At 41.2% G+C, this 26130-nt stretch overlaps 1 protein-coding gene across 23 annotated transcripts in view; it reads left to right on the top strand.

Moving 5' to 3' along the window:
* Positions 1 to 464: 464 nt before the first annotated feature.
* SCML2 (Scm polycomb group protein like 2) overlaps positions 465 to 26130 on the top strand; it is a 65806-nt gene continuing 40140 nt past the window's right edge. For 3 of the 23 annotated variants that reach the window (XM_085531122.1, XM_085531177.1, XM_085531241.1), the window contains exons 1-4: positions 564 to 646; positions 10715 to 10822; positions 15608 to 15676; positions 20731 to 20801. In XM_085531122.1, the coding sequence (XP_085387248.1) occupies positions 10801 to 10822; positions 15608 to 15676; positions 20731 to 20801 (162 nt within the window). In that variant the 5' untranslated portion in view covers positions 564 to 646; positions 10715 to 10800. Of the gene's footprint in view, positions 507 to 563; positions 866 to 1230; positions 1330 to 2612; positions 2760 to 5091; positions 5660 to 5816; positions 5879 to 10714; positions 10823 to 15607; positions 15677 to 20730; positions 20802 to 26130 lie in introns of those variants that run through there. The other 20 variants (XM_085531198.1, XM_085531253.1, XM_085531259.1 and 17 more) reach the window with 16 other exon arrangements.

Here is a 26130-nt window from a genome sequence, read left to right on the forward strand (position 1 = left end):
GACAGGAGGGAATGGCTTCAGGGTGCGCCAGGAGAGGTTCAGGTTGGGTATTAGGAAAATATTTCATCTCAGAAGGAGTGGTGATGCAGTGGCACAGGCTGCCCAGGGAGGTGGTGGAGTCACTGTCCCTGGAAGTGTTAGAGAACTGCATGGATGTGGCACTGAGTGATATGGTTAGAGGGCATGGAGTGATGGGCTGCTGGTTGGTCTAGATGGCTGTAGAGAAAGTTTCCAACATAAATGATTTTATGATTCTGTTGTATATTTACTTCTTTCGGTCACACTGTTGGTGAAGGCCTGTTTTCCCTGAAGAACCACTGACCAGTCTGAAGGCACTACTTTAAACATAGGACACTGGCTGGGTGGATTCGACTTCCACCCTGAAGAATTTAGTGCTTTATTTGGCATATATTGGGATTTATTTTCCTTATTTCTTCCCTTTCTTTCTCCTTCCCCATCAGCACACTCAGGACCCCAACCACCCTCCCGCAGCCGGCTCCTCTCAGGTAGGGGTGAGGCGAGGCGGAAAGGGGGGCGGTGGCGCCGGTTCGGGCATGCGCGGTGCCTCCGCAACATGGCGGCGGAGTGAGGCGGCCGGCGGCGGGAGCCGCTCGAGGGAGGCGGGGGTGCCTCTGCCCCCGGCCCGGTGAGTGGCGGCGGGGTGGAGGGCCGAGCGGGAGCGGCCATATCCGTGTTACAGTGGTGGTGGCAGGGGTCGGGTCGGCTGTGCCCGGTGTCTGGCCTCCGGGGCGGGCTGTCTTTGACAGCGGGGAGCGAGCGGCTCCTGGGGAGTGATCCTAAGCGTGGTGCTGGGCTCGGAGGGGACTGCAGAGTTACTGTGGTGTCCGAGCGAGATCTTACACAGGTAGGTGCTTTTCGAGAGATGTAAGGACGCTTCACGTGTTTCAGCAAATGCTTTAAGTAGCGCTTAAGACTGGACGGGGCTGTGAGCATCCTGGTGTGGTTGTCGGTGTCGCTGCTTATTGTAGGGGAGTTGGACAAGGTGGCCTGCAAAGGTACCTTCCAACTTAGAGAGCTGTGTGGTTCTGTGCCGTGTAGATTTAATGGTCTGACTTGTGAACTACACTTCGGTGCAAGCTGGGGTATGGTTATTTTATTATTATTCAAAGAATAGCAGCTTAAATCGTTGAGTGTTTAAAACTGTTGTGCTTCATCTTGCTCTTTGGAGGCAGCAGAGGAAAGCCGTGTGTGGGACAGTTGGTGTGGGACCAGTGGCAGGACACCTTGCAGGTGGCAGTGACAGCAGGAGGGCGCGCAGTGTCGGCTGTGCTGCAAGGCGGCACATTAACACTGGGACATAACCAGGAGGTGAGTGCTGCAGCTTGCTGTCAGCTCAGGGGCCTGCCAGTGTTTGGGGGAACTGCTGCCTGCTTGGGGCAGGGTGAGCTGGGTTTCTCCCTTAGGGTGTAATAAAACCTAAGTGCTGCTTCAAGGATGATGGCACTTGAATTGATGTAAAGAAAAAAACGAGTTAGTGATGCTTTGGGCTGGTGCTTTATTTACAGGAAGCTTCTCAGTAATGCAAGCAGAAAGTGTACAAACTTGAAGCTGAAATCTAGGTGTTGAAGTATTTGTAGGGCTGATAGGTGTAACATGGTCTGGTTCTGAGTATTCAAGTAATGCTCACTGACTGTGATGTAGCTGACAGGGTTGGTGGCTCTAGTTCTCTCTTTGCTGTAAATAAAGCAGTAGTATTTGTGTAGTATCTGCCGGGTTTCTTGATATTTAATATTTCATAGGAATGTTCAGGTTCTGCAAGGAATACATGACTCCATGTGATACACTCCTTTCACACCAGTTAGAAGCCACCTATCTACATAAATGCAGCTCTAACAAAGTCATTCTTAAAGTTGGGTCCTATTGTAAGTATCAATCTTGATGCAGGGAGGATTGAGCAAGAAGCAGTGACAGTCTTCTAGAAGATGTTCCCGCAGACAATGTATGATGCTGCTTTGAATGTGCAGGTGCCTGCTTTCTTTCCTTCCACTGGCTGAGATGCTGCTGCCACCTTTGTTGTCAGCGGTACAGTGCTATGGTAAAGCAGAGGTATTGCTTCCTGGAGTGGCTGCCTGAGTTCAGAGGAGGCATCGGAGAGGGTTTCCATTATACACTTGTAATTTGGTTTTCACTAGTGTGAAATTTGCAGTACTTAGAATGCGTTTGTTTCCAATATCTGCCTAAAAGTTGCATATATGAAATGCTAACTCTGCTTTACTTGAGAGAAGATGGAATAGGCTGAAGCAAATGTAGGTAGCAACTTCAGCGCTTTGCACGTGGGTTTCCTTTTTCTCACAGTTTTGTCTCATTGCTTTCTTAATATTCAAGTTGACTTGTAAGCTGGGATTGAGCCATGTACCTCAGTGTACTGTCATATTTTCCAAGTGTAACTAAAACAAATGACAGGTTGGGATGGGGATAGTGCTTCAGCAAGTCTGCACAAGGGAGGCTGTTGACCAACTCATTGACCTCTGCATCTGCTGGGAATGTGAGGTTCTGTTTGTTCCCATTTGACAGAAGCGGCCTTAGGCGCTCAGTCTTAGTGCTGATTGCTTCTTCCAGAGATTAAAATCTTAAATGTGAAGGATGATGTTGTCAGTGTTCTTCAAAATGTAAGACATGCCTTGCAAGCATCCCAGGATACTTGAGACTTTGGGCATGTTGGAAATCCTCTGTAAAGATGTTGAGGCTTAATAGAGTCATTTGCAATGCCTCTATTTGGAACAATAGAAATGCTAAGGGTAAAGTTGTTTGTACTTGAATGTTAGAGGTGTTTTCCTTGCATGTAATGATCTTGGTATTTTTTGCAAATACTCTTAACTTTAATTAAACTCCATGTAATTTGAAGTCCCAGAATGTTTGTTCATATTCCAGCATAATTTGATGAATGTTTTTGTGTGCATGCTGCTGTCGGCTGACTCACCCTTTGCAGGCCACTGCTGTGGAGCAGAAGGAGACAGCTTGGTGAGTGATGGGGTCAGCTTGCTCTTTGCATTGCCCTAAGCTTTTGCTATATCTCTGCTGTCTCTTCAAGTTGTTGTCCTGCAAGATGGGCAAGGGACTTTCTGCCACTAAAGCCTGGTGCTGCAGTCTCATCCTGTGGCATCTGCCTGAGAGGTGTCCCAGCCAGCAGCAGACGTGCTGCCCCATTATTTGCAGCAGGTTTACAAGCAGCAACCAAGAACAAGCAGGTTCTTCTGGTGGTGAAGAACCTTAGAGGTGCTTGTATCTCTTCCCCGTTAGCCCTTCTGCTTGGTTAGTGAGGAAATGACCAGGATGGATGGGGCCCTGGGCAGCCTAATTTAGTAGCTGGCAACCTTGCTTATGGCAGGGGGTTGGAACTGGATGGGCTTTAAGGTCCCTTGCAACCTAAGACATTTTAAGAGTCAGTGATTCTGTGAAATAAATCTGGAGGAAAGTCAGGAGCTGCGATCACATTGTTGAACAAGCAGGAACTATCATTAGAAAGCTTATCACTGTTGGATAGGCTTGCTCAGATCCTTTCTCTTGTAGATGGTGGATGTCAGGCATGGGAAAATGCAGTAGTAATATTTGTGATGGAAAGGATCTGCTGTCTCCTGTACTATCACGGTGTTGCTGCCACTGAAAGTGACCCCTTTACTTTCTATGTCCTAGAATCATAGAATATAAAATCCTGTGTTAGCTTAGACACGAATGAAGAAATGTGCAGTTCTTCTTTGATGTGGTAATGTGTGTGTCTCATATCAGCCTTCTGGGTTCAAGACTGCTTTATGGGTAGAATTTGATTGTTTTTGATCCGAATGGGTGCATCACTGGTAGTGTGCTTTCTGCAGTTCTCCCGTGTGTTCTCGTCCTGCCTTTCTGAATTATTTGTAGGGCTGTTGATATCAAAGACTTTATGAAATAACTAAAACCTTTAACAGAACTTCAGTGTTCTAGTAGGTCATAGTCTTTCTTCTGCATAGGGAAAATGGTGCCTAGATATCTTATGTCCAGACTAATCTCCAAGTACATTTTATTTGGGATTTGTTAGAATAAAGCTGTGAGCAGCTCAAGTATGAGAAGGGTTTTGGACTGATTTTTTTTCCTCTGTATCTTTCTGATGTATTTTCTACTTAGCTTCCCATTTGGTATGTTGTCATCCAGCGACAAGCGAGACATTACATTAAAGGTAGATACTCTGGTTTAAATCATTTGATTCTATACTTTCAGCTTCACAAATCAGGTCAAATTCTATTATAAGATACCAAGGAAATCTGGTCCTTTACATGAAAGGGATGAACTTTGATGGGAATCCAAGTTTGTTATCTTCTCAAGGTAACATGATAGCCCTTTTTGTCCAGGTCAAAGCTGAGGTTGAGCCTTTGGTCATCTGTAGCATGCATTAGTTGAAGGAGCGTCTGAAATTTATAGAACACAGAAGAGTAGCACCATTTTAATGGGGTGCATACATGGAATGAAGCACGCACCGTTATTTATGTACTGCATGGAATCTACTGGAGATTAAGGCAGGAAGGTTCAGTGCAAGGAGTGTAACTCCTGGGGCACTTTTAAAAGGCCATTTGAAAAGAACAGCTCATAAAAGTGAGTCTTGTACGTGGAGGAATGTGAAAGGGTATCAGAGCGGATGAATTTGGTGGAGCTCTTTACTGTCGCATCATCCTTCCAGGCTCAGATTAAAAGGACTGTGATGTCTGTGGTGGTGTTTGTAGGACCGTATCTCTCATGTCTATACCTGCTCAGTAAAGGTAGGCAGTGCAGGCACACCTGCAGGATGGGGCATTGTGTTGATTGGGTTCTCAAGCTGGGAGGGGAGGGGAGGATGAGTGACCTTTCATAGATTTCTGCATCAAACTAAAGGTGACTGTGTTATTCTGCTGGATGAGCACAAATCTGGGCTACTGAGATTGATTTGCAGCTCCAAAATACATGTGGGGTGCTCTTCAGTCCCACTTGCACTGAGCTTCCACAGTCTCTCTAGTTATCACTTAGAAGCAATGTAGCTGAAAGGAAGCGAGGGCTATCTAGGAGGTTGTAAGACCCTTTTCTAGCAGCCCTCTGCTTGTCTTTCCACCTCTTGTCTTCCTGTGTACACACAGTCTCCTACTGCTGCTTTTAAAACTGCTGCTATTGCTTTCTGTCTGTCAAGAGATGAGTGCAGAAAGCCACGTAGGGACCTTTGGCATCCCATGCTGTTCTAGGCTCTAGGCATCTTCACTGTGTTTGCAGTAGTAATTTTTTTTCTCCTTTTACCTGCTGAGTTTGCATGGTGCTATAAGTGTGCTGGGTGCCTCAGAGAGCAAATAGAGCCCTGTGCTGCCTCGGGGCAGGCTGAGCTGGAGGCAGAGGAGGTGCATTTGGGTGTCCTGAGGATTTCATGCAGCTGTTGAGCATTTTGCCACTGTTGGTCATGCAAGATGCTTGGATTTTTATTTTTTTTTTTTGTGTCGTTAATGAGTTTGCTCCACGAAAGCAATTTGAGTTAGGGATTTGAACAAAGCCAGGTCAAAGAATGAAGATGAATGTTTGCAGGAACAGTACCCCAGGAAGTCGGAAACAGCACAGAAGCCTTAGTGAGTTGAATCCACCAAAATGTTGGTGCTACTGCAAATACGTACCAGCAAACCACTAAAACTGACAGTCTGACTTAGATAGAAACGTAAGCGCCACGGCTGTATTTTTGATTTATTTGTATATAACATTAGAACGGCCTTTCATGTGGGAAGACGGGCATTTTAAGAATATTTGAAGCTGTTAATGGGCAGTCGGCCGCTGTGCTGAACTGCTGACTTCACACATACCATTTCCTTTTTCAGGTTTTTACAGCCCCACATCGGCTGACTTTTAAAGCAGGACGGGGGCGTGCAGAGGGGAGAAGGTATTTTTATTTTCTATCGGTAGCCATAGAGCAGCTCTTAACTTTATTATCACTATCAAATTAGCAAATGTTGAATGTCCGCGATGTGAGATGTTTCTGTTCTTGCTTGTTGCTAGCTACGTTATTGACTACTGAGACTTAACTTTTCTGCTGTTCATATTGATAAGCATATATTTCTCATTTCAGGAATCCTGGGGACAAATTTGCGGACTAAGCCTTGTTAGTATCACTTTTTAAGATGTATGATGCCTGACTCTGTGCTGAATGATATATATATCTCCTGTGGACTGAGAGTTTAAGATTGTGTCATCTTGAAATGCGTAATTACAGTTACTCACATCCTAAAGCAGATCGTAAACTTACCTGCAAGGAGAGCGGAACGTTTACAAACAGTATTTTACCTCTGACAGCTTACAAGTTTGGTTGTACAATTGCTTCCTAAATAGTGAGCAGTGCACTGTTGGTCAGTTTCCAAGCAGTTTTCAGAGTGCAGTAAATTTCTTCTTCACGTTGTTACAAAATTATATCTGTGAAGCAGTAATTACTTACTCCCTTCTTTTACCAGCTTAAGAAATATTCACTTAGTTGTTTATGTGGCTGGCTAATGTTGGCTCTTTTGGAAGCCTGTGATTTTTTCCAAAGGATGGGCTCTCTGAACTCTGCTAAGAGAGGGCTTGTGGTCTCTCCATTTCTTAGAAGTTCTGCCTTAGGAAAATGTGGAAGTTTAATTTCCTTTCCTTGAAAGATCCTTATTTTTATTTAATTTACTTATTGCAGAGAATGTGAAGGAAAGGGGATTCTGAGTTGGATCAGGTTTCTTGTCGGAGCACCAACCGGTTATAGCTGTGCGTGTGTAAATGAAAGGAAACCTCAGCTCTAGGTTTTGTTTTGAACTCTGAAATGCGCGATGCTGATTTACTGCTGCAGAGCTTGTGTTTTATAATGGTACAGCTCATTTGCACCAGTGGAAGGTTGTTTTTCCTTTTGTCTTCTGAGATGTTGTTTTGCTATAATGGGGCCACAGTGTGCGCTCCTCAAAGCGTTTATGGATGGCTCCTGTCGCAGTAACGTAGAGGTGTATGTTGTTGAGGCTTGAAGTGTATGTGAGGCTGTGCGCTGGGCAACTTGCCTGGTAGGAAGACTTCCAGGAGACTTGCAAGTATTGAATGTTACAGCAGTACACTTTGTAGCCTTATTCTGTTTATTTGCCTCTTTGCAGCGCCTCTGGGACTTGTGCTGGTGATGTGAAGCAGTACTTGTGTTTAAGAGATGGCAGGTGAATAGAGGAGTAGGTGAAACAAAATATTCCTCGTTCCAAAACAGTAATTGTGAAGGATGGCTGCTCCTTGTGAGGAGCTGGAGCTGCAGCTCTGCTCTTGCCCTTGCGCAGCCCTGCTGCTTGGACCCTACGTGCCTCAGGGATCATGGTCTCTGTCTTATCTCTGGGCCGAGCTGCATGGTCCCTGACACAAGCACCGTAACACGTTTGGTGATGCTAAGCCCGCAATCTGCTGGGTGCTCAGGCTGCTTTCAAATGTTCCCTTTATCTCCATAATCCCACAGTGTGTTTTTTATGAGCAGGCATGCTGTCAAGATAAACCTGCGCTGGGAATCCCTAAATATGCATGGCTTTTTCTTTCAGGACATTCAGCTCGCTTGAATGCCTGGAAAGATAATGGAGATGTGGTCGGGAGAAAACAGAACGTTTTGATATCTTCTGTAAAATACTGACTTCTTAGCAATGCAGTGTGTGTCCTCAGAGTAATCCTTTAAAAATTAGAAGAGCGATGCGAGACACAAAAATGTTTTCCATCCTGTTTGCTGACCCCACAGCGCTGTGCAGCAGCGACGCACAGAGGGTGAAGGCTGAGGTTGGTCTGACAGTGTGTGTCCTGCTGACAAAGGGCTGGCAAAGGGGGAGCGGGCTGCTGAGGGAGACACGGGTATTAGCATACGCACTGCAGTAAGGAATTAAAGGGAGGTGGATGCTAAATGGTGTAAGTAATACAGTTGATGAATATAAGCAAGGAGATCATCTCTATGTTTTAAGATAAATTTACTGTTCATGCTTATTTATTTATTTATTTATTCTTCTTGAAGCTACTTGATTAATTTCTTAACCTCAGCTTTCATAAAATCATTAAGGTTGGAAAAGACAGCTGAGACCATCTAGTCCAACCACCTGCACATCACACCATGCCCACTGTGCTGGTGAGGGCTGAGGCCCACCTTGAGCAGCTGAGGAGGTGAGTGCTCCCTGTTGGCTGCATCATCACTTGAGGCAGTGCCAGGCTGTCCTTCAGCCTACCCTGGTGAGGGAGCTCATCATTCTTTTCAGACTGACCCTACTGTTTTGGAGGTAGCTGGTTTTCTTTTTGGCTACCATTCAGAAGTTAGAGACTCAGAAACACTGTTCTTGAATGTCTTCTGTGACCAGTGTCTCTGTCTGCCGATTACTATAATAGAGACTGAAGGCTGAATGCTGTAGGTTTGAACAGGTTTTAAGCAGCACCTCTTCCACGCAGTTATACCTTGTATACCCCTAGTTCAGCCTACGCTCTCAGAGCTTTCTGTTGCCTTGTATTTTTAACAGGCTGGTGGGCACGCTGTAAAACCGCCTATCTGCTGGAGCAGGGGCTAATGAAACGCTGGAATCCTTTTTATGTCCTGACAGACACTCCGGTTGTGCTAAACTTGATGACTATCACTGCAGGCTTGGAATCTTTATTACTGCACCAAGTGCAATCTGGTGCTTGGAACAAAAAGATAAAAACCATGCGCTGTTTTAAAGTAATCTGTAAAAACAGTTACTTTGACTCCGTATCACCTTTTGCAATTTATTACTCATGGCGGAAAAGCTTTGAATTTTTGGGGGAGTCTACGAAAGCATCAAGTATTTCAAATTTATTTGATGGCTTAAAAGGATTTCTGTTCTTAATCCTGATGATCACTTATGCCGTGAGTGCCATTGTGTAGCGAAACCAGCTTACTTTATGTCGGCGCTCGGTTTTATTTATAACTGCTTTCAAGTCTCAGTTCCTTGAGCTTTTGTAATAAATATCCTGCACATTCGTGTGCTGCCGACACATGAAACGTGTTCCTCGGTCATTAGACGTTCAAAAATCATACTTATTTTTAGTGCCAGGACCTGCCCTGTGTGAAGTTTTCATCATACAGTCTACCATAGTGTACAAGTTCCTCAGAATTTCACTGAAGTTTCACCATTTCCAGGAATATAATTGTCTTTATGACACACCTTTCACTGTATGCAATATTGGTGTCATTCATTTTTCAATATGCAAGTATAAGATTCAAGAAATTCCAAGTGGGTATCTTGAACAATTCTTCTTCTTCTTTTTAACGACAAAGGAAGATATGGTTTCTAAAAATGTTACTTCTGGCAAAATTAATCTTTGAAACAGTACCGGCTTACATTAAAAAAAAGCCCACAAGAATCTTGAGCTGTTGATGATATAAACTCTGACCTCGTGGAATTTCCCAGTAAGGAAGTGATCAAAGAAGGGAATTCAGAAATGTGAACATACAAGGTCTGCTCTGAAAGTAATGCCTCCTGTTTTATGGTGTTGGCCCGTGACATTGGAGGTGGATGTTGGTGGTATGGCAGTAGAGGTTGAACCTTCCTGTCAATAAGCCCATGGATGTTGCTGTGTGACAGATGTCCGCAGAGACAGTAGCATCTGACTTGGAAGTACGTATGGAGCACAGGTGTGTCATTGAATTCTTCCATGCAGGAAAAAATGGCGCCCATTGACATTCATTGATGCTTGTTGAACATTGATGGAGACCAACCAGGGGATGTGAGCGCAGTGAGGCAGTGGTTGGTGCATTTCAGCAGTGCTGACAGTGGGCCACCTCCACCGGTGCAGATTTTTATGGTTGCAGCATGCAGGCTCTTGTTCATCGTGGTGATGACTGTTGAAAAAGAGTATTTTGTAACTGAGAACTTGTTCCATCAAATAGTGTTATTGTGTTGTATGTATCAGTTGTATTTGCCATGGAAATAAATAGGATACATTACTTTCAGAGCGATCTACGTATTTTTATGTGCTATTATTTGAATAAAGTCAAGTAAACTTGCTGATTTTGTTGCTTTAGGGATAAAAAGCTTCAAATAAGTTTGTCTTGAATTGAATGCAGTGGGAATTTCCAAAACTAGATGCTGGAGTAGAACATCACAGTAACACACACAAATGTTTTCGCTGTGTTAAATTGGTTTCACTAAGTTGTCTCCTATAGTTTCCAAAAACTGCAAGTGTGTGGATCTGCAGTCAGCTTCCTCTAATGGGTTCTCCCAGCTCTGCTGTAAGTGGTAATGGCCAGCAAGCAGATGCAGTGAGCAATTGTGTTTTTGAGTAGGTTTCTTACAGCCGTGTTTTGTTCTTCCTTCCCCTGTAGTTTGTAAAGAATGTTATCCAGGGCCGTTTAAAAGTGATGGTTGTTAAACTCCCTGCATGTAAGTGCGTGATGCATTAAAGTCTTTTTTCCATTTTTCAGTAATGCTTGTTGGGGAAAACAGAAATAAAAGAATGTTTTATGTCTTTCTTTGTATTAGAAACTCACTGCAAATGCAAATCATTCTACAACAAACCACCTAAACCAATGGAATAAAAGTTTGGGTTCGTATATACCCTTGCTGCTTTGACACATCCATTGTTTATATGCTGTTCTTCTACAAATAGCTTGTTAAACTTTTGCAACCTTAAACCAGCAAGATAATTGTAAAACAATGCACACACACACAAAAAATCCTCCTTTCCAAAACAAGACCCAAACTCTAACAACCTCCCCCTAACTTGATGTATTATTACTCCACAGGAAACTGTTGTACTGAAAGGAAGAATTAACTGGTCTTTCAACTTCAGCCTTTTTATTGTGAGAGGGAAGATCACACAAGTGTTACCATGGGGAGAACTACAGCTAAAGGTGAGGCCTGGTAACTTTTATCCAAGAGGAAATAGGGAACCTGTTAAACTGTCTCTTCTAAGGTGATGTTAGGTTATTACTTGTCAATATATTGTGAAGTTAAATAAGAGAGATACTGAAATCAGGTTTCAGCTTTACATTGTTTTAGACTAAGTATGCTGAATTCAATTTATCATGTAGTTCTATACTGTTCAACAAAGGGAATTTGGACCTGTGATAGTCTCGAAGTCATTCTACTACTTTAAAACTGAAGAACATGTCTGGATGTGATATTAAGCAAAATGTAGTGCCGTATTCTGTAACTGCACAAAATTTAGCAGAATAGCTGAGCTGAGTAGTGCAAGGAATAATTTTTTACTAGAATGAATAGCGTTAGCTGCTGTTTTCTGCAGACTTTTGGAGATAAAATGGGCGCTTTTAAAATAAATTTGTCCATGATGCAGTGTATTATGAAGGTGTGGTTTGTGCTGTACCGTAACTGCAGAAGTTACTGTGAGTTGAGTGCTAAAATGTGTGAATGTTAACAAGTGCGTTAGGGTAGTGAAACAAAGAGAATGTAAAGCAAGGAAGGCCCACTCTTTGAAGCCAGGCTGATGCTACTTTCCAAACCTTTCAGATGGGTAGCTTTCTCCTATAAAAGATCCTTAACACTTCTGTACTGCTCTTGAGCTTTCCACCTTCTGCCCAAGCTGCTTTCAGTGCTGACATGCTCCCTTGGTAAATAATTATCTTTTGCTGTAATAGATTTTCTGTAATGACAGCAGTCATCTCTTTAATTGTTGCACCAAGAGTTTATGGAGGAAGTCTGCCCCCTTTTCTTGTAGCTTGTCTGCATGGCTGTTTTCTAAATGTACTGAAAGAAACACTCTGTTCTGGGCAGATAAGAATCCCAGTGGGGAAGCACAAAAGGAAAGGGAAGGAGACATTTTAGATTTACTCTTTCTTGATAACCTCAGCTGTGTGCGCTGAGGTTTGGTGAGGGGTAGCTAAAATATACTCGCACCCCTACATGTTGGGGATTGAAAGCAGCTTGCTGATCTGTGGTAGATCTTGGGCTTTTTTTTAGCAGACTTCACATGAAGGTGAGCAACTGCTTGGCATGGGTAAAGGTTTCTGTACCTGTGAAGTGTTTCATGTCCATCTGAAAGAGAAAAACATCTGTTCAGAAAAGTAGTCTCCTGCTACATTCTGAACACAAGCTAGAGTTGAAGACTTTAAGATGGCTAAGAAATAGCCATGTATATCTTGAAAGCATGACTGTGAACTTATTTCCCCACACTGGACAGCAAGCAAATAGCAGGTCTTAGATGACAAGCATCCTCGTGTAGCATGCAACACTGAAACATTAATGCTAGCGAAAAAGATGATGCTTGCTATTGTACAGACAAAAAATCATCTTGTTTGCCATAAGGTTAATTCTCCCCAGAAAGAAGTGTTTCGGATTTGTTAAGTATCTCAAAGAGGAAGCTGGTGTTCAACACAGGGTTTTGTTAGAGGAAGTGTAAATTGGCCACAAAAGTCATCTTTACCAGATTTTATATTCTAAAGGTACCTTTTCTGGTTATTATTTTTATTCCTCACATTTACAAGCTAGTAAAGATATCTTTGTCTGATTTCTTCTTTGTCTCTATTTTCTTGCATGATAGATGTGGTTTCCCTTGTCTGTCTTTTGTTGAATAATCTTATCAGCAGAAGAATTCTGTGGTTACTGATAGGGTGCAGTTGTGTAAACACACACAGTTTTGATTCAGTAAGCAGGAAGCACTATTTAAAATAATTTACTATAAACTTGGTGCATATCTACCTCTGTAGTTTATAATGTGTGCTGTAGAAAAGCTTAACAGATGTTTAGGTGAACAACAGAATACGTTGCTTTTTAGTATTTGCTACCAAGAGGTAAACATTCTTTTACAAGGCTTTGAAAACTCCTGTTTAGCTTGTTTGTATTACAGGCTACCTGTATACATTGTGAATTATGTATACTTATGTGTTATGTGCTACATGTTTGCATGGTGAATGTTACAACTCTTTGTATACTTTGTATACATATATACAGTATATATAAGTATATTACCTATATACTTATTATATACTATATATATATACAGTATATATAAGTATATTACTGTATATTTAACACTTTGGTTGAAAATGGTATCTCCGTCCCTCTCTCTCCGTCCCTCTCTCTCTTTCCCTCTCTCTTTCTCTCTTCCTCTCTTCCGAAAACTGAATAGCATATAATTAAATCCACAGTAGCAGCATTTCATTTTTGTTTATGTTTTGACAAAATGATCTGAAACGTGCTGTGAAGCTAAAGCAAACTCACGTAAACTGGAAGAATAAATTCAAGCTTGTCCTTTGAAAGTGGACTTTCTGAACAGAGAAGATAGATAATGAATTAAACTGACTTGCTTTGTTCACCATGACCTTTGAGACTCTAGAACTAATAAGTCTTTGCTGTCTCTAACATACAAATAAAGTTCCCATTTTCGAGTCTACTTTTCTGCCTTGAAGGAAATAAATCATTGAATGTAGCTAGCTGAAAGAGATGAAAAGAAAATACTCTTTGTGTCTGCGGAAACATTAGGGACCTTCATGACCTCATTTTTGAGGATTGACCTGAAAGTTTACCCAAACTGCGGGTCATATGCTGAGGGAATCATATTCCTCAATCCAGGTATTTGGCATAATACTCTTCCATGTCTTAATTTGGTTTTCAATGATCTTTTGAAATTGAATTTTCTAGAATTTGGGCTGTCCAAATTATGTAAGTACATTGGCACATTTAAAGGCATTTATTTCATAGTTACACATCTAGGTTTTAATAGATCTTGTATTCCTTGATATTTCTTATAAAAATAGGCCATACATTCTTATCTAATCTCACTAATGACATTGGAAAAGGCACACCAGACTGAAGCATCTTAGCACCTGTAAACTATAATCTAAAGCAAACCTTTCTGAGTGCTGGGGGGTGGTAGTAGATTCAGGGTATCCCAAGCAAAAACAGGACAGTGCTTCATTCAGTAAATGGCATTTCATCTGCTTAGATAAAATAGCTCCAGCTTTGTAGTACTTTTCTCACCATTAAAAGCTGGGATGCATAAAAGAAAGAGAAACCTTGAAAAACAGACTTATTTTTGGGTGTTTCTGCGTGAACTGAGTATGTTTTGCTTGAGCACTTTAAAGAACAGCTTTCTGTCCATCAGTACGAAGTGATAGCAATGGTACTTTGAATTCATTATAAATTAAGATGTTTCCAGCTTGGGTTGAAGAGATATGTAAGGAATCCATTTATTTTTGTTAACATCTTAATTTTGTTCTTATAGTTTCTTTAATGGCTAATTTTAAGAATTATTTGTCACTGACAGTGTTCCATTTCAATGTTCCTGTTTGTGAGATAGGCAGTAACTCAAGCTGATACAGGAAATAAATAATTTGTGTGGTCGCTGTCAGTGAAAACTCATCTGGTGCCCAGGCTGAGGTTTTTCACATTCTTTCACCTGTTGTTGATTTCTCCTTTCATGAAAGGCTGTCATCTTGTTTGAAATCTGGCACTGTAGGGGAGATGTTCTTTCATGACCGTCCTTTCAAGTTTTGGTCTCTGCAGAAAGCAGTTATTAGTTCTGTTCTTTAGTACTCTCATGTGGGACTCCATTGGATTTCCTCTTTGGAAATAAGTGGATTGGGAAGCTTTCTCTTCTGTAAGATATCAGCCCGATGTCTCTGACAGTCCCACGATTCTTTTATTTTTATTTTTTGAAAGCCTGAGTAACTGAACTTGTAAAACACGGCGAAAGGCTTTTCTAGTGATTACCACCACCCAGCAGAAAACTGGCTGGATTCTGTTCAGTCCCAAAGAGACTGAATTTTGAACTGTAGGAAGAAGACGATGATGTCTTGTTGTGAGTGGTGCGAGTCCCTTCTTGGGTTCCCACTGATAGCTGTCAGGACACAGGGTGTCCACTGCTGAACAGGGACCTGGGTTAGAGCTCTGTGGGCACTATGCACAGGTACTGCAGCAATTCCAGCTGAAGTTGCCTCCTTGTAAGGATTTTTGTTTGGGCACCTGTCAAGTGCCAAAGAGATATCTGTCTTATACTTGTGAAGTGTCTCACCCCTGAGTGTACTAATGCACTTCAGTGACCCTGACCAACCTCACCTATGTACTCTTCCCCGCCAGCACACACCGACACCATTCTGATACTGCCAGCCCCTACCCCAGCAAGGCCACAACATCAGGCTCTAGCCCCCTGCAGCCCTACCATGCCATGGTCAGTGGCCTTCTGCTGGACCCATGGCCTATTTGAGCCTGAACCTGTCGGCAGGGATGTTCCCATTGCCGGGACTGCCCTGGTGCCACTAGCTATCTGCTCTGGGCTGGGGTGGTAGGACAAGCCCTGACTACCAGGCCCTCCTTGGGAGTCCATGGACTGTGCCGTGACCTGACCACATCCTGTCCCACATAGGGCCCAGTGTCTAACTTGTGTCCTCACTGAAGTATGGTGGAGGATTTGGGGCCGATGAAAGAAAACTATTCTCATTCTATTCCTCCTATATCTACATGCTCTTTTTTTTATGCTGTACTTTTCAGTATATTTTGAAAGAAAGATAATACAATCACTAGATTTGTATTACAAATACCTTTTTATTATCCATTGAAATAGATAAAACAAAGTCTTCGGAATGACAGATTCTGTTTTGTTTGAAAGCATTCTGTGTTATGCCAGATGTTATTATAATGGGAATATTACATTTATAATGCAATGGAATCTTGTCTTTTAGATTCAAAGGAAATTAAAAAAGAGAAAGATGGAAAGAATCAGCAGGCAAACAACCCGTCTTTAAAGAGTGGTAGGTATTGCAGCTGTCAGGTTATTAGTTAAGGTACCCTAAAAGGAAAAGTATATGTTTGGAATGTCTGACTCTTGAGATGTTTTTTTTCTTTCAATCTCTTTGGCTGTAACTGATGTGTAGTTAAAAACATGAAATTGCTTTTTCTAACTGTTAGCAAAGTACTTTTTGATGTAGCAAATAACTGTTGAAACTGCTTGGCTTGAATCTGACAGTTTTATTAGCTCAGACAAGTACTCATGATATATGTAATCAAAAACTATGTAAATATAAACACTGTTTTTAAGATCATTTACTGATTTTTTTGTTCTTCTAGTAGCATATTTCCCTGTTGAATGCCTCTTTTGCCTCAGTTACCTTCTCTTTCATTCATGTGTTTCAGTTTAATAGTTTGAATTCTTAATATTACTGAGTAGATTAAATTACCTTAGTTTCTAGTTTTGCTTTAAATGCTGTTTTCAAATCAATAGTTGATTGATAATAAACTGAAGAAAACTACACATTTGTCAAAAACAAGCCAACTTCTTGTAAACTTATACAACCTCTGTTATCCTCAGTAGGTGCCGTAGGGTGACATATACGTCGGGCTGGTGGGAAATATATGGGACTGTTGGCAATTTCACTTTTGTGAAGTGCAGTAGGAGAGAAGCAGCATCCTTGTATGTTCTTTGTGCATTTGCATTGGTTGAGTTTGAGGCAGTGAGGAATGTCGTCAGTACTGTTGACTGAAGTAGAATATTTCTTTAGGAGTCCTTTGTTCGTAGTAAAATATCACTGGGTTACTTAAACTCTCACTCTTACATTCCCATACCCCCTGACTCCTAGTGGATGGTCTGGTTCACAGATTCTCCTTTGTGCCACCTGAGGAGTTGTGTTATTGACTAGGTCAATGACTTTATCTTTGAATATAGTGAGAACCTAACAAGATAATTGGGTAGTTGAGCTGATGAGTTTTTGCATAAAGATGGTTCTGCAAGTCATAATGCTGCTTTCTGCAGTTACATTTGTCAGACTTCTTTCTTCCATTTCTTGGAAGGGTATCAGTGGTAGTTCTCTCTTACAAATGCCCCTCCTGGCCTGTCCTAAAGTGTCTCTTTTCCCCTCTCCAATTGTGTAAGAGGAGCTTATGCAGGAGGACTTGGATGACATGTCTGTGTTTTAAAAACTGTTGTCTGACGTGACAGATGGAGCCCCATGTGACAGCCCACACCAGTGCTGTTCTTATGTGACTAAGATAACTGTATTTCTGAGTCACTATAAAACTTCCTTGTCTTCTTCTGCACTAGAGAGCTGTATGTTGAAAAAACTTTGGGTAGGAATAGTGAGGAATAGGAATAGCAGGCGAGACTTCTGTTCTGTTGTCTATGTTCTTCCTCTTGAGACTATGTTTTTCATCTGAGCAGTGAATTTGCTCATGAAATATGGACTGAACTTTTTTCAAACACCTACAGAGGAGTGTCTTGCTTAATAACTCTGATTATCTGTAGGTTAGATGATAGTTTTTATCCTGTGGGCATTCACACACGTTCATCCGACCGGATAGGATGCCACCGGGGGTGCTGCCGGCCTTCAGGTAGAACGTGAGCCAGCAGCGTGCTCTTGTGGTGGCAAATATGAACTGCATGCGTGGTGGTGGTAGCAAAGACGAGGGCTGCAGGCTGAGAGAAGTTGGCTCCTTTTGGGTGTTTGTGAGACTGTGTCTGGAGTGCCCTGTTCAGTTTTGAGCTCCCCAGTGTGAAGAAGATGTTGACGTGCTCGATGCCACCAACAGCATGCAAATGCTGAAGCACAAGATGTAAACAGAAGACTGATAAGAATACTGGAAAGATTATTTGTTCATCTGGAAGAAGAGGTGGCTTAAAGGAGATCACCTTGCTGTCTTCATCTGCCTGATGGGTGACTGTGAAGAAAACCTATCTGAACGCATTTCTGAGACATAATGGAAGGTTGTCTTGTCTTCACTCATGGGAACGTGAGACATTCCTGCTTCATGTGAGGAGAAAATCTTCACATGAAGGGTGATTATACCCAAGAGGAGGAGCCCAGAGAGGTTACCCAGAGATACTCAGAACTCAGAAAACTTCCAACCGGGCTTTCTATGATGGGATCTGCTCTGAGCAGCCAACCTGGGGGTGTCCTGTGGTCCCTTCTATTAGCTTAAGTTACTTTGTAATGGGTAATGCCTCTCCAAAGGTGCTAGGGGTATTGATATAGAACTGAAAAAATAGCAAGACAACAAGCACTGTTAACCCTCAATGGTAACTGTAAACCTGTGCTATTACAGGCAACCGTGGCACAAACTGATTTCCTTGTTTTTTATTCTTGTTTAAATAACGAATCTGTTTGAGCATGCTGATGGTCTTGGATTACTGTTTAGAATCCCACTCCCATGCTGGCTACAAACTACCTAATTTTTTTGCAAAATGTCCTGATTGCCTTCAGGTTTGGTTTGGTTTCTTTTTGTTCTGTTTTGTTTTCTTTTCCTCGTTCCCAGTATATGCTGATTTGTTCTTCAGCATGAATATTCGTTTTTCTTCTCTCATTTTCACTTTGCTGGTGGGTTGCAAGAGTTGTGTGTTGCATAATAGTTCTTCAGAAGCTGATTAATTCAGCCTGCAGGTTGAGTGGGAAGGAGAATGCATGTTAAATCATTCAGTATGAATTGATTTTCTCTTCAATTTCTCAGAAGTTGTATGCTTTCAGGGGCTTTAGAATTAGAAATATGTAGAAAACAATTGTTTCTTTACTTTTTTGGTAGAGATTTTTGGGTAGAGATTTTTTTTTTTCCATGTTACTGCCTTCCTAGGTGAGCATCTTACATGCTGTGACATTCTTTCATTTCTTTTCTATGACTGCAGCAATTAAATGATAATTAGCTCCATATCTGAGATGCTTGCTTTACTGTAACATATATTCACAGATGGAGTAGTCCTAATGTAAACTCTAGGTCATTTATGCTTGAGGAAAGAATTTTTAATGCCCCAGATTTAAAGTAAGGAGCGAAGCAATATTGTTTTCCTTTTGGCTTTCTGTGCAGCTGGCTGTTCTGTTACCTTGTGTAAATACTCCCTGAAAAGCAAACCTGTTTGTTTTCCTCTGAACTTTCTGGACATCCCACCAAATTTAAAGTCCTGTTATAACAACTGAGATCATTTTGGGAAATGCAGGTATGGAGGTATTATATCTCCAGAGGATGTAAATGAGGTTCCTGCTCTTGGAATGTGCTGTCTCTGAACTGTCTATATTACTTGGTCCTTACCATAACCATTGGTAGGGTTCACAGAATCATAGAATGGCCTGGGTTGAAAAGGACCACAATGATCATGTAGTTTCAACCCCCCTGCTATGTGCAGGGTTGCCAACCACCAGACCAGGCTGCCCAGAGCCACATCCAGCCTGGCCTTGAATGCCTCCAGGGATGAGGCATCCACAGCTTCCTTGGGCAACATGTTCCAGTGCGTCACCACCCTCTGTGTGAAATTAGCCTCTGGGTTAATTTTATTGGACCGAGTACATTAAAGGTTACTTTGAAAAATCATTTTTTAATCACAAGTCAGTTGGTAGCGGCAGTTTTATTTTTAGATTCAAAGACTGTTTTTTTTGGTTTTTTTTTTTAAAGTTGAAACTTAGAAAGCAGTTAGTTGTTATTTTTGGCATTTGTTTCCTCCATGGCATTTCAAAGAAAGGAACAGTGGATCTGGAGGCAGGTTTCTTGGGAAAACTGTGAAGGGCCATTTCCAGAGCATGCCCTCCTGAAACTGAAGTACCTTAATGGATTTTTAAAGTTAATACCTTTTGTGAGTAATACAAAATCAGTGTAAGTGTACAGATGAATAAATAAAGTTTTTATTGCTAAACAGACAGGCTTCCAAGGTGCCCTGTGAAAACATCGCTGTTACCAGCCTGACTGCAGTCCAGTTCACCAAATTATCAACTTTTGAAATTGTTCTGACTTGTTACTTAGTTAACAGCTGCATGCCCTCTGGGGAGTCGGGAAGCAATCCCTTGTACCCTTTTGAGGCTACTGTGCTAAAGAATGAGGGTCTTAGCAGGCCAGGTGTGGTTCTCTTCTTTTTGAGGCACTGTAGTCCTCAATGAGATGCTGTGCTAATGCAGGCAAGCTCTGAGTTCAAACCAATAAATATCCATCAGAGAAGCAGTGTGCAAGTGACTGAAAATGCTGTCATTTTCTGTATGTTGCTTTGTTTCTTGAGATTACAGAAATGTGTTTGATTCTGCCCAGTGGTGTTTTTTTCACCTTTGTGAAGATTTTGCTCTGTGAAGTTATCGCTGATTCAACCACTGGGTGGCATCGTTGCACTCTTTTGGGGTTAACTGATGTTCTTTACAGGAACATTAGATAGATGCCAGCTGCCCAAAGAGAATAATAAGCAAAGGAGCTCGTCTAGATGATTTACAGACAAAAACATCAGCTGTGCTATGGTAGTTTTATCTTGTAGTATTTACTTTACAAAGAGAAACCTTTATCAGACTTCTCATGAAAAGAAACAAAGATGCTGTTGGAATGTTATGCTAATTCTTTTGATTTATAGTGGACTGGGGATAGTGGTTCTCAAGGTACATTTCAGTAGATGCTAAGTGTCTGTGCTTTTTCCTGTATATTATTAAATTAGTCCTTTGAAGTTACCATTACCAGTGCTGCTGTTCCTCCCACTGCTTGAGCGATGGGAAACTAAGATGCAGAAGCATAGAAGTGATTTTTATGGGGATGTCTGGGAGAGCATTCTTGTGCAAATAATTGAGTCTAGATATCCTGACTTGTTTCTCTATATGTGGAGCACAAATAGAAGAACTTGTGGGTACAAGTATTTTCCTGTTGTGTGATTCCCCTGTTGACTCTTAAAGCTACTTCAAAGGCTTTGTATTTTTTGAAGTTTCCATTTTATTGTAATGCTGTTCTTGGGGAAACAAAAATATTCTTCAGATATTTGGGTGGGTTCTTTACTGTCTCTTTCCCCAGCTTACCTCTCAATTTATGTTCCCTTTCAAAACTGTCCATATAGCCCTTTTTTTTTTTGTCTTATGTCTTCCAGAACAGTTTAGTTGGGATGATTATCTGAAAGAGACTGAATCAATAGCTGCCCCTCTACACTGTTTCAAACAGGTATGCCAAATACTATTTTGCAAGTGTGTGTGTGTATATTTACATGTTATGGGGTGATGATATGGCAACTTTTACATTTGGACTGTTTGCAGACCTTGACTTCTTTTGATCCCTGTTTATCAGTATCTTACACTTTTGGTAGATACCAGCAACTGACATTTTCCATTGTTGGTTTCTGTCTCAAACCAGATTTTGAGGGTTTCATTAAAGCTGTAGCTTTGGACTCTCTTTAAAAGAGAACAGGATAGAACAGTCTCATTGGACCTCAAAAATAATTACTGTTTTTTTTTTTTTGTTTGTTTGTTTTCCCAGTAATATTAAAGGATTACTGTAAGAATTTAAATTTGACTGATAGTGAAAGGAGACTTCCACAATCCTGTAACTGGAAAAGTCTTTTCAATTCTGGCTATCTATTAGATGTACAAAATGTATGTATATATGTTTTTGTACATGCTGGAAAAGTTATTGGCCACTTATTTTCTGAATCTCCCAAATACTGAAATGATATAATCATAGAATGGCTTGGGTTGGAAGGGACCCCATGGATCATCAAGTTACAACCACCCTGCCAAAGGCAGAGTTGCTAATCACTAGATCATGTACTAGATCAGGCTGCCCAGGCCCCCATCCAGCTTGACCTTGAACATGTCCAGGGATGGGGCACCCACAGCCTCTCTGGGCAACCTGAGCCAGCATCTCACCTCCCTCTCAATGATTCTGTGAAATATGTCACATTTTAACTCTTTCAGATCCAGTTGATTTTTACCAAGGTGTAATTGTAGAATGGTTTGTGTCGGAAAGGTCCCTTAAAGGTCATCTGGTCCAAATCCCCTGCAGTGATCAGGGACACCTATAGCTACATCAGTATGCTCAGAGCCTCATCCAGCCTGACCTTGAATGTCCCCAGGGACAGGGCATCTACCCGCTTCTTGGGCAGCCTGTACCGGTGCTTCAGTACCCTTATCATAAAAATAAAACTTCTTTATATCCAATCTAAATTTCCGTATTTTGACTTGAAACCACTTCCCTGTGTTCTGTCACAGCAGACCCTGCTAAAGAGTCTGTCCCCTTCTTTCTTGTACACCCCTTTAGAAAGGCTGCCATCACATCACCTCTGAGCCTTCTCTTCTCCAGACTGAACAGCCCCAGCTCTCTATGTCTCTCTGGACACACTCGAACAGGTCCACATCTCTCCTGTGCAGAGCTATGCTCCATCCTTTTGTCTCCCAGCTTCTACTGATAGTGGGTCAGTGCTGCTGTGACACAGGTGAAAGACTTTGCACTTAGATTTATTGAACCTTTTGAGGTTCTCCAGAGTCCAGTGCTTGAACCCATCTAGTCCCAGCTGGACTGGAAAGGAGTGCAAAAAATAACAAAATGTCTCCTACAGGTAGGTCAACCAGAAAAAGATCCTGAGCAGCTTGTAGTCATTGATGACCACACCCACCAGATTTCAGTGATGCTGACTATACTGTGGTTTTCTAGTAGCACAGTGGTTTCAATAATAGGTAGTCACAATAGATACTAAATTTTAAAGAATACATTAAAAATTTAGAGGAAAGACTTTTTACCAAGACTTGTAGTGGCAGAAGAGATGACGGTTTTCAACTAAAAGAGAGTAGATTTAAACTGAATATAAGAAGGAAATTCTTTCTTATGTGGGTGGTGAGACACTGGAACAGGCTGCCCAGAGGAGGTGTGGATGCCCCATTGCTGTAAGTGTTCAGGGCCAGGCTGGATGGGGCTTTGGGCAACCTATTTTAATGGCAGTTATTCCTGTCCTTGGCAGGGGAGCTGAAACTAGGTGATCTTTAAGGTTTCTCCAACTGAAATATTTCTGTGATAGAATATAAAGGAAATATTGGATCTATAATGAGGAAAACTATATATCCCTTAACTTAGTGTAAGTGATATATATACTAGATCAATGATGAAGAGTGAGTAAAGGTAAGCATTTCAAAGATAGGAGCTAAAAAGATTGAGTTCACTGAAGAGTTTGCATACGTTAACTACAATCTCAAGTTAATAGAATTCAGTAGTGTTTGTCATTCATTAAGAGATATTAAGGAGTTTGTACAGAGGGTATTAAGTGTGCTGCTTTACACCGTGCTCTACAAGTTTGATTTCTCCCTACCTGATGGTTTTATGTGTATTTACAGATGCAATTTAAATCTACCATCTTGTTTGAGCTAATGATGTTCATTTATTCAGCTCTTTGGAGAATGAATCAACATCTGAAGGCGTTTTTCTCTCTGTAGGAGCAGCTGGAGTCCAGTATGTTCCCAAGTTGGAGTGTCTGACTTAGCTGCCAAAAATTATGTAGGATGAGTTTCAGTAGGTACACCTTCCATGTATTGGGTAGATAGGTGCTGAAGGAATTGGGTAGTTCAAGTTGATAGAACTGTAATATATGCGAGAAGTAGGTTGGTTGTGTCCAAGAAGATATCTTCTAGGGCTTGTTGGCAGTCTGATAGTACTGTGATAGTGGCTTCCACCAAGGACCAAGCAAAAAGCAACAAAGGAATAATCTGAAGTCCTGGACTAATAATATGAGGAGAGGAACCATCACTCTGTATGTAATTTGCAGGAATGGAGAACAGAGAAAGATGAAAGCAGATGGTAGCATTTCCTCCTATTACATCTTGAATCTCAGCTTTCACTTTAGGAGATGAGGATAAAGGACAAAATACTCCTCTTGTGCTGCTTTCAGTGAGGGAGGGCTAAGAATAGCAAAGTCCGTAGCTCTTTTTGAATGGGTCAATCACCTATAATGTATCATTTTCAGAATTTAATTCAACAGTGTGTGTTTTTTTTTTGTAGTAGATACAAGCCCAAGGCAGAGACCCCAAGCCTTGCTTGGGTAGGAACAGGGCAGTGGTATATTTCTTGGTCATACTAAGGTAGTGCCATATTCATACCTTACAGACCATGATGACCAGAGCATACACTCTTGAGATATGTAGCTACAGCAGAAAGCTGCTCAGAAGCCTTTCCTTGTGTCTTTTGTATGTTGACTTCTTTGTGAATGATGCTTGGGAGGCCCTCACCGTACAACAGAATAGCATCTCAAAGGTGATTAAATAACATGGGCTGACTAAGATAGATAAATCTGAGTGACTTGGATTACTTTAGGAGTGCGTGGGTTGGAAGGAAGAGCCTTCATGTCTGTGCATAGCAAATTTCAAAACAGTTTGCATATTCAAACTACATTTCTTCTAGGATTTGACCTTTAAGTAGAAAGTGACATGCAGTGTTAATTATTGCAGAACCATCTCTTCTCGCTAATTAATGTTTGAAGGTTTTAGAAACTAAAGTGCTTGAGCTTCATGTAGGACTAATTTGACTTCTGTTGGGTTGCACATGAACTGTACGTGTTGTTATCACTCTGTGCAATGGAAGAAAGACACTGCTGTGGCCAGCCAGAAAACAAGTAGAGAGAGGCTTTATTTGACAATTATATCCAGAAATTGTGACTTGTGGGAATATTACAAAGTTTACATTTTGTAGTAATTAAAAATGACCTGGGGAGCAATAGATTAAAGTCTCTACTGTAAATTAAGATACAGGCATAGACTGCTAATAAGAATTGATTAAAGTATTTATCTTAATTTAGAATGTATTTTCTTTGTAGCTCTCAGTTGTTTCTAATTACTCCCTAAATTTTTGAAGCATTCTACATCCCTTTTCTCACCCTTAAACATTTTTTTTTTCCAAGCGGTTGAAAATGTAAAACCCTTTGGGTTAGAACAGAGCTTCAAACAAGGCTCTTAAATAGCTGGTTTTGTTATTTTGCTATGCTATAGGAACTGGTATGAAGGAGTTACCTTTTTTAGAGCTGTGCATTGTGTTGTTGCTATTTTAACAGGCTTACCTTTCCTACAAAGAAATAAACAAACTCCATTTTTTTTCTATTTCAATTGTCTTTCATGGTTGCAGAAAATAACAGCTTTACAAGCAATGTCCGGAAATTGAATTGCCCTTTACATTTAATATGCTCAGTCTCCCCTTTCAGGCAGCCTGTTGTCTAAATCCAGCGTTGGCAGATGTTGCCCTCAGTGCTCACTGAGTATTGCCTGTCTCTTTGTTTTCTGGGCTCTGGTGCCTACAGGGCTCCTGATCTGGGGTCTGCTTGGAACATTGCACCTGTACTCCATAGAAAAGACAGAGCAAGATATGTTTTTAGAAATTAAGTGCTGTGGAGACAAAATATCACTAATACCTGTTTAGGCATTCATGTTGTGAATGTGAATGCCCATGTTTGTGAGCCCTCTGCCTGCCTCCTGTGTTAGGATTCAGGTTATGTTAGCTACAGGGGTAAAATGGCAAGTGGAAGGCTGCCTGTATCGTTTTTGGCATCTGCATTAGGGAGCAGCTTTGACCTAGATGACGTACAGAGGCAGGCTTCCAGGAGAACAGTCATCCTCTCCTATGAGAAACCTCAATGCTTGGCTTGTTTAACTTGAGGAAAGATTGATCAGAAGGGATGAGGTTGCCACATGGAAACACACTGCAGATTTTTTTCATATTTTCGAAGATGCAGAGAGAACTGGAAAATTGATATTGGTAGAAGTTTCCACAAATAAATTCAGGCAAAAAGTAAGAAGAAGTCTTAAGGGAAGTAGAAAGATTGTTCTAAAATCTTGCTAGAGCCAAGGTGAGTCATGCAATACCAGTTAGTCTTGATATGAAATTGTGATCATTGTAAGATGTTGCTATTGCCTACAGGGTTCCATTAGGCAAGTAACAGGGCTGTGATCTGGTTCATCTCTACCAGTGCTATTGTGTGAGCTCTTCTGTTTTCCTAGTAATATCTCACTAAAGAATATTCTCCTTTTCTAACTTATAATTTATAACAAAAAAATTCAGCTGAAACACCAAATTGCATCCATCATCTCTCCCTTGTGCTGGCATCTTTTTCAAAAAATCTGATGCCTGCTAATTAAATTGGCATTTAATTGTGTGCGTGTGTGTATGAATGTATTCAGTTCCCTGTGAATGAGCTCAAGCTGCAGTTCCTATCTTTGCACAGTTTTACGTGACTGTAGAACTGTTTCCTTTCTGTAAAATACATTTAACAGTAATTCCTTCTTCTGTTTTCTTTCTTTTTATTGTAAGCTTTTTTCAGGCACACAAACGCTTTCTTGCCTGAAACTTTCGTAGTGCCTAGTGCAATAGGGTCCAAATTTTGTTTTCATTTGCAAAGTATTACTGTATTTCTTACGAATTAAAAACTAATTAATATTTTTGTTCTCTTAAAAAAAAAAAAAAAAAAACAATAAAAGCTGTCATGATTCCTGATACTCTTGTTTTTGTTTCCCATTCACTTCAA

Source organism: Coturnix japonica, chromosome 1, assembly GCF_054131305.1.
Source record: "Coturnix japonica strain WE chromosome 1, WE-NBRP24, whole genome shotgun sequence".
Classification (NCBI taxonomy): Eukaryota; Metazoa; Chordata; class Aves; order Galliformes; family Phasianidae; genus Coturnix; species Coturnix japonica.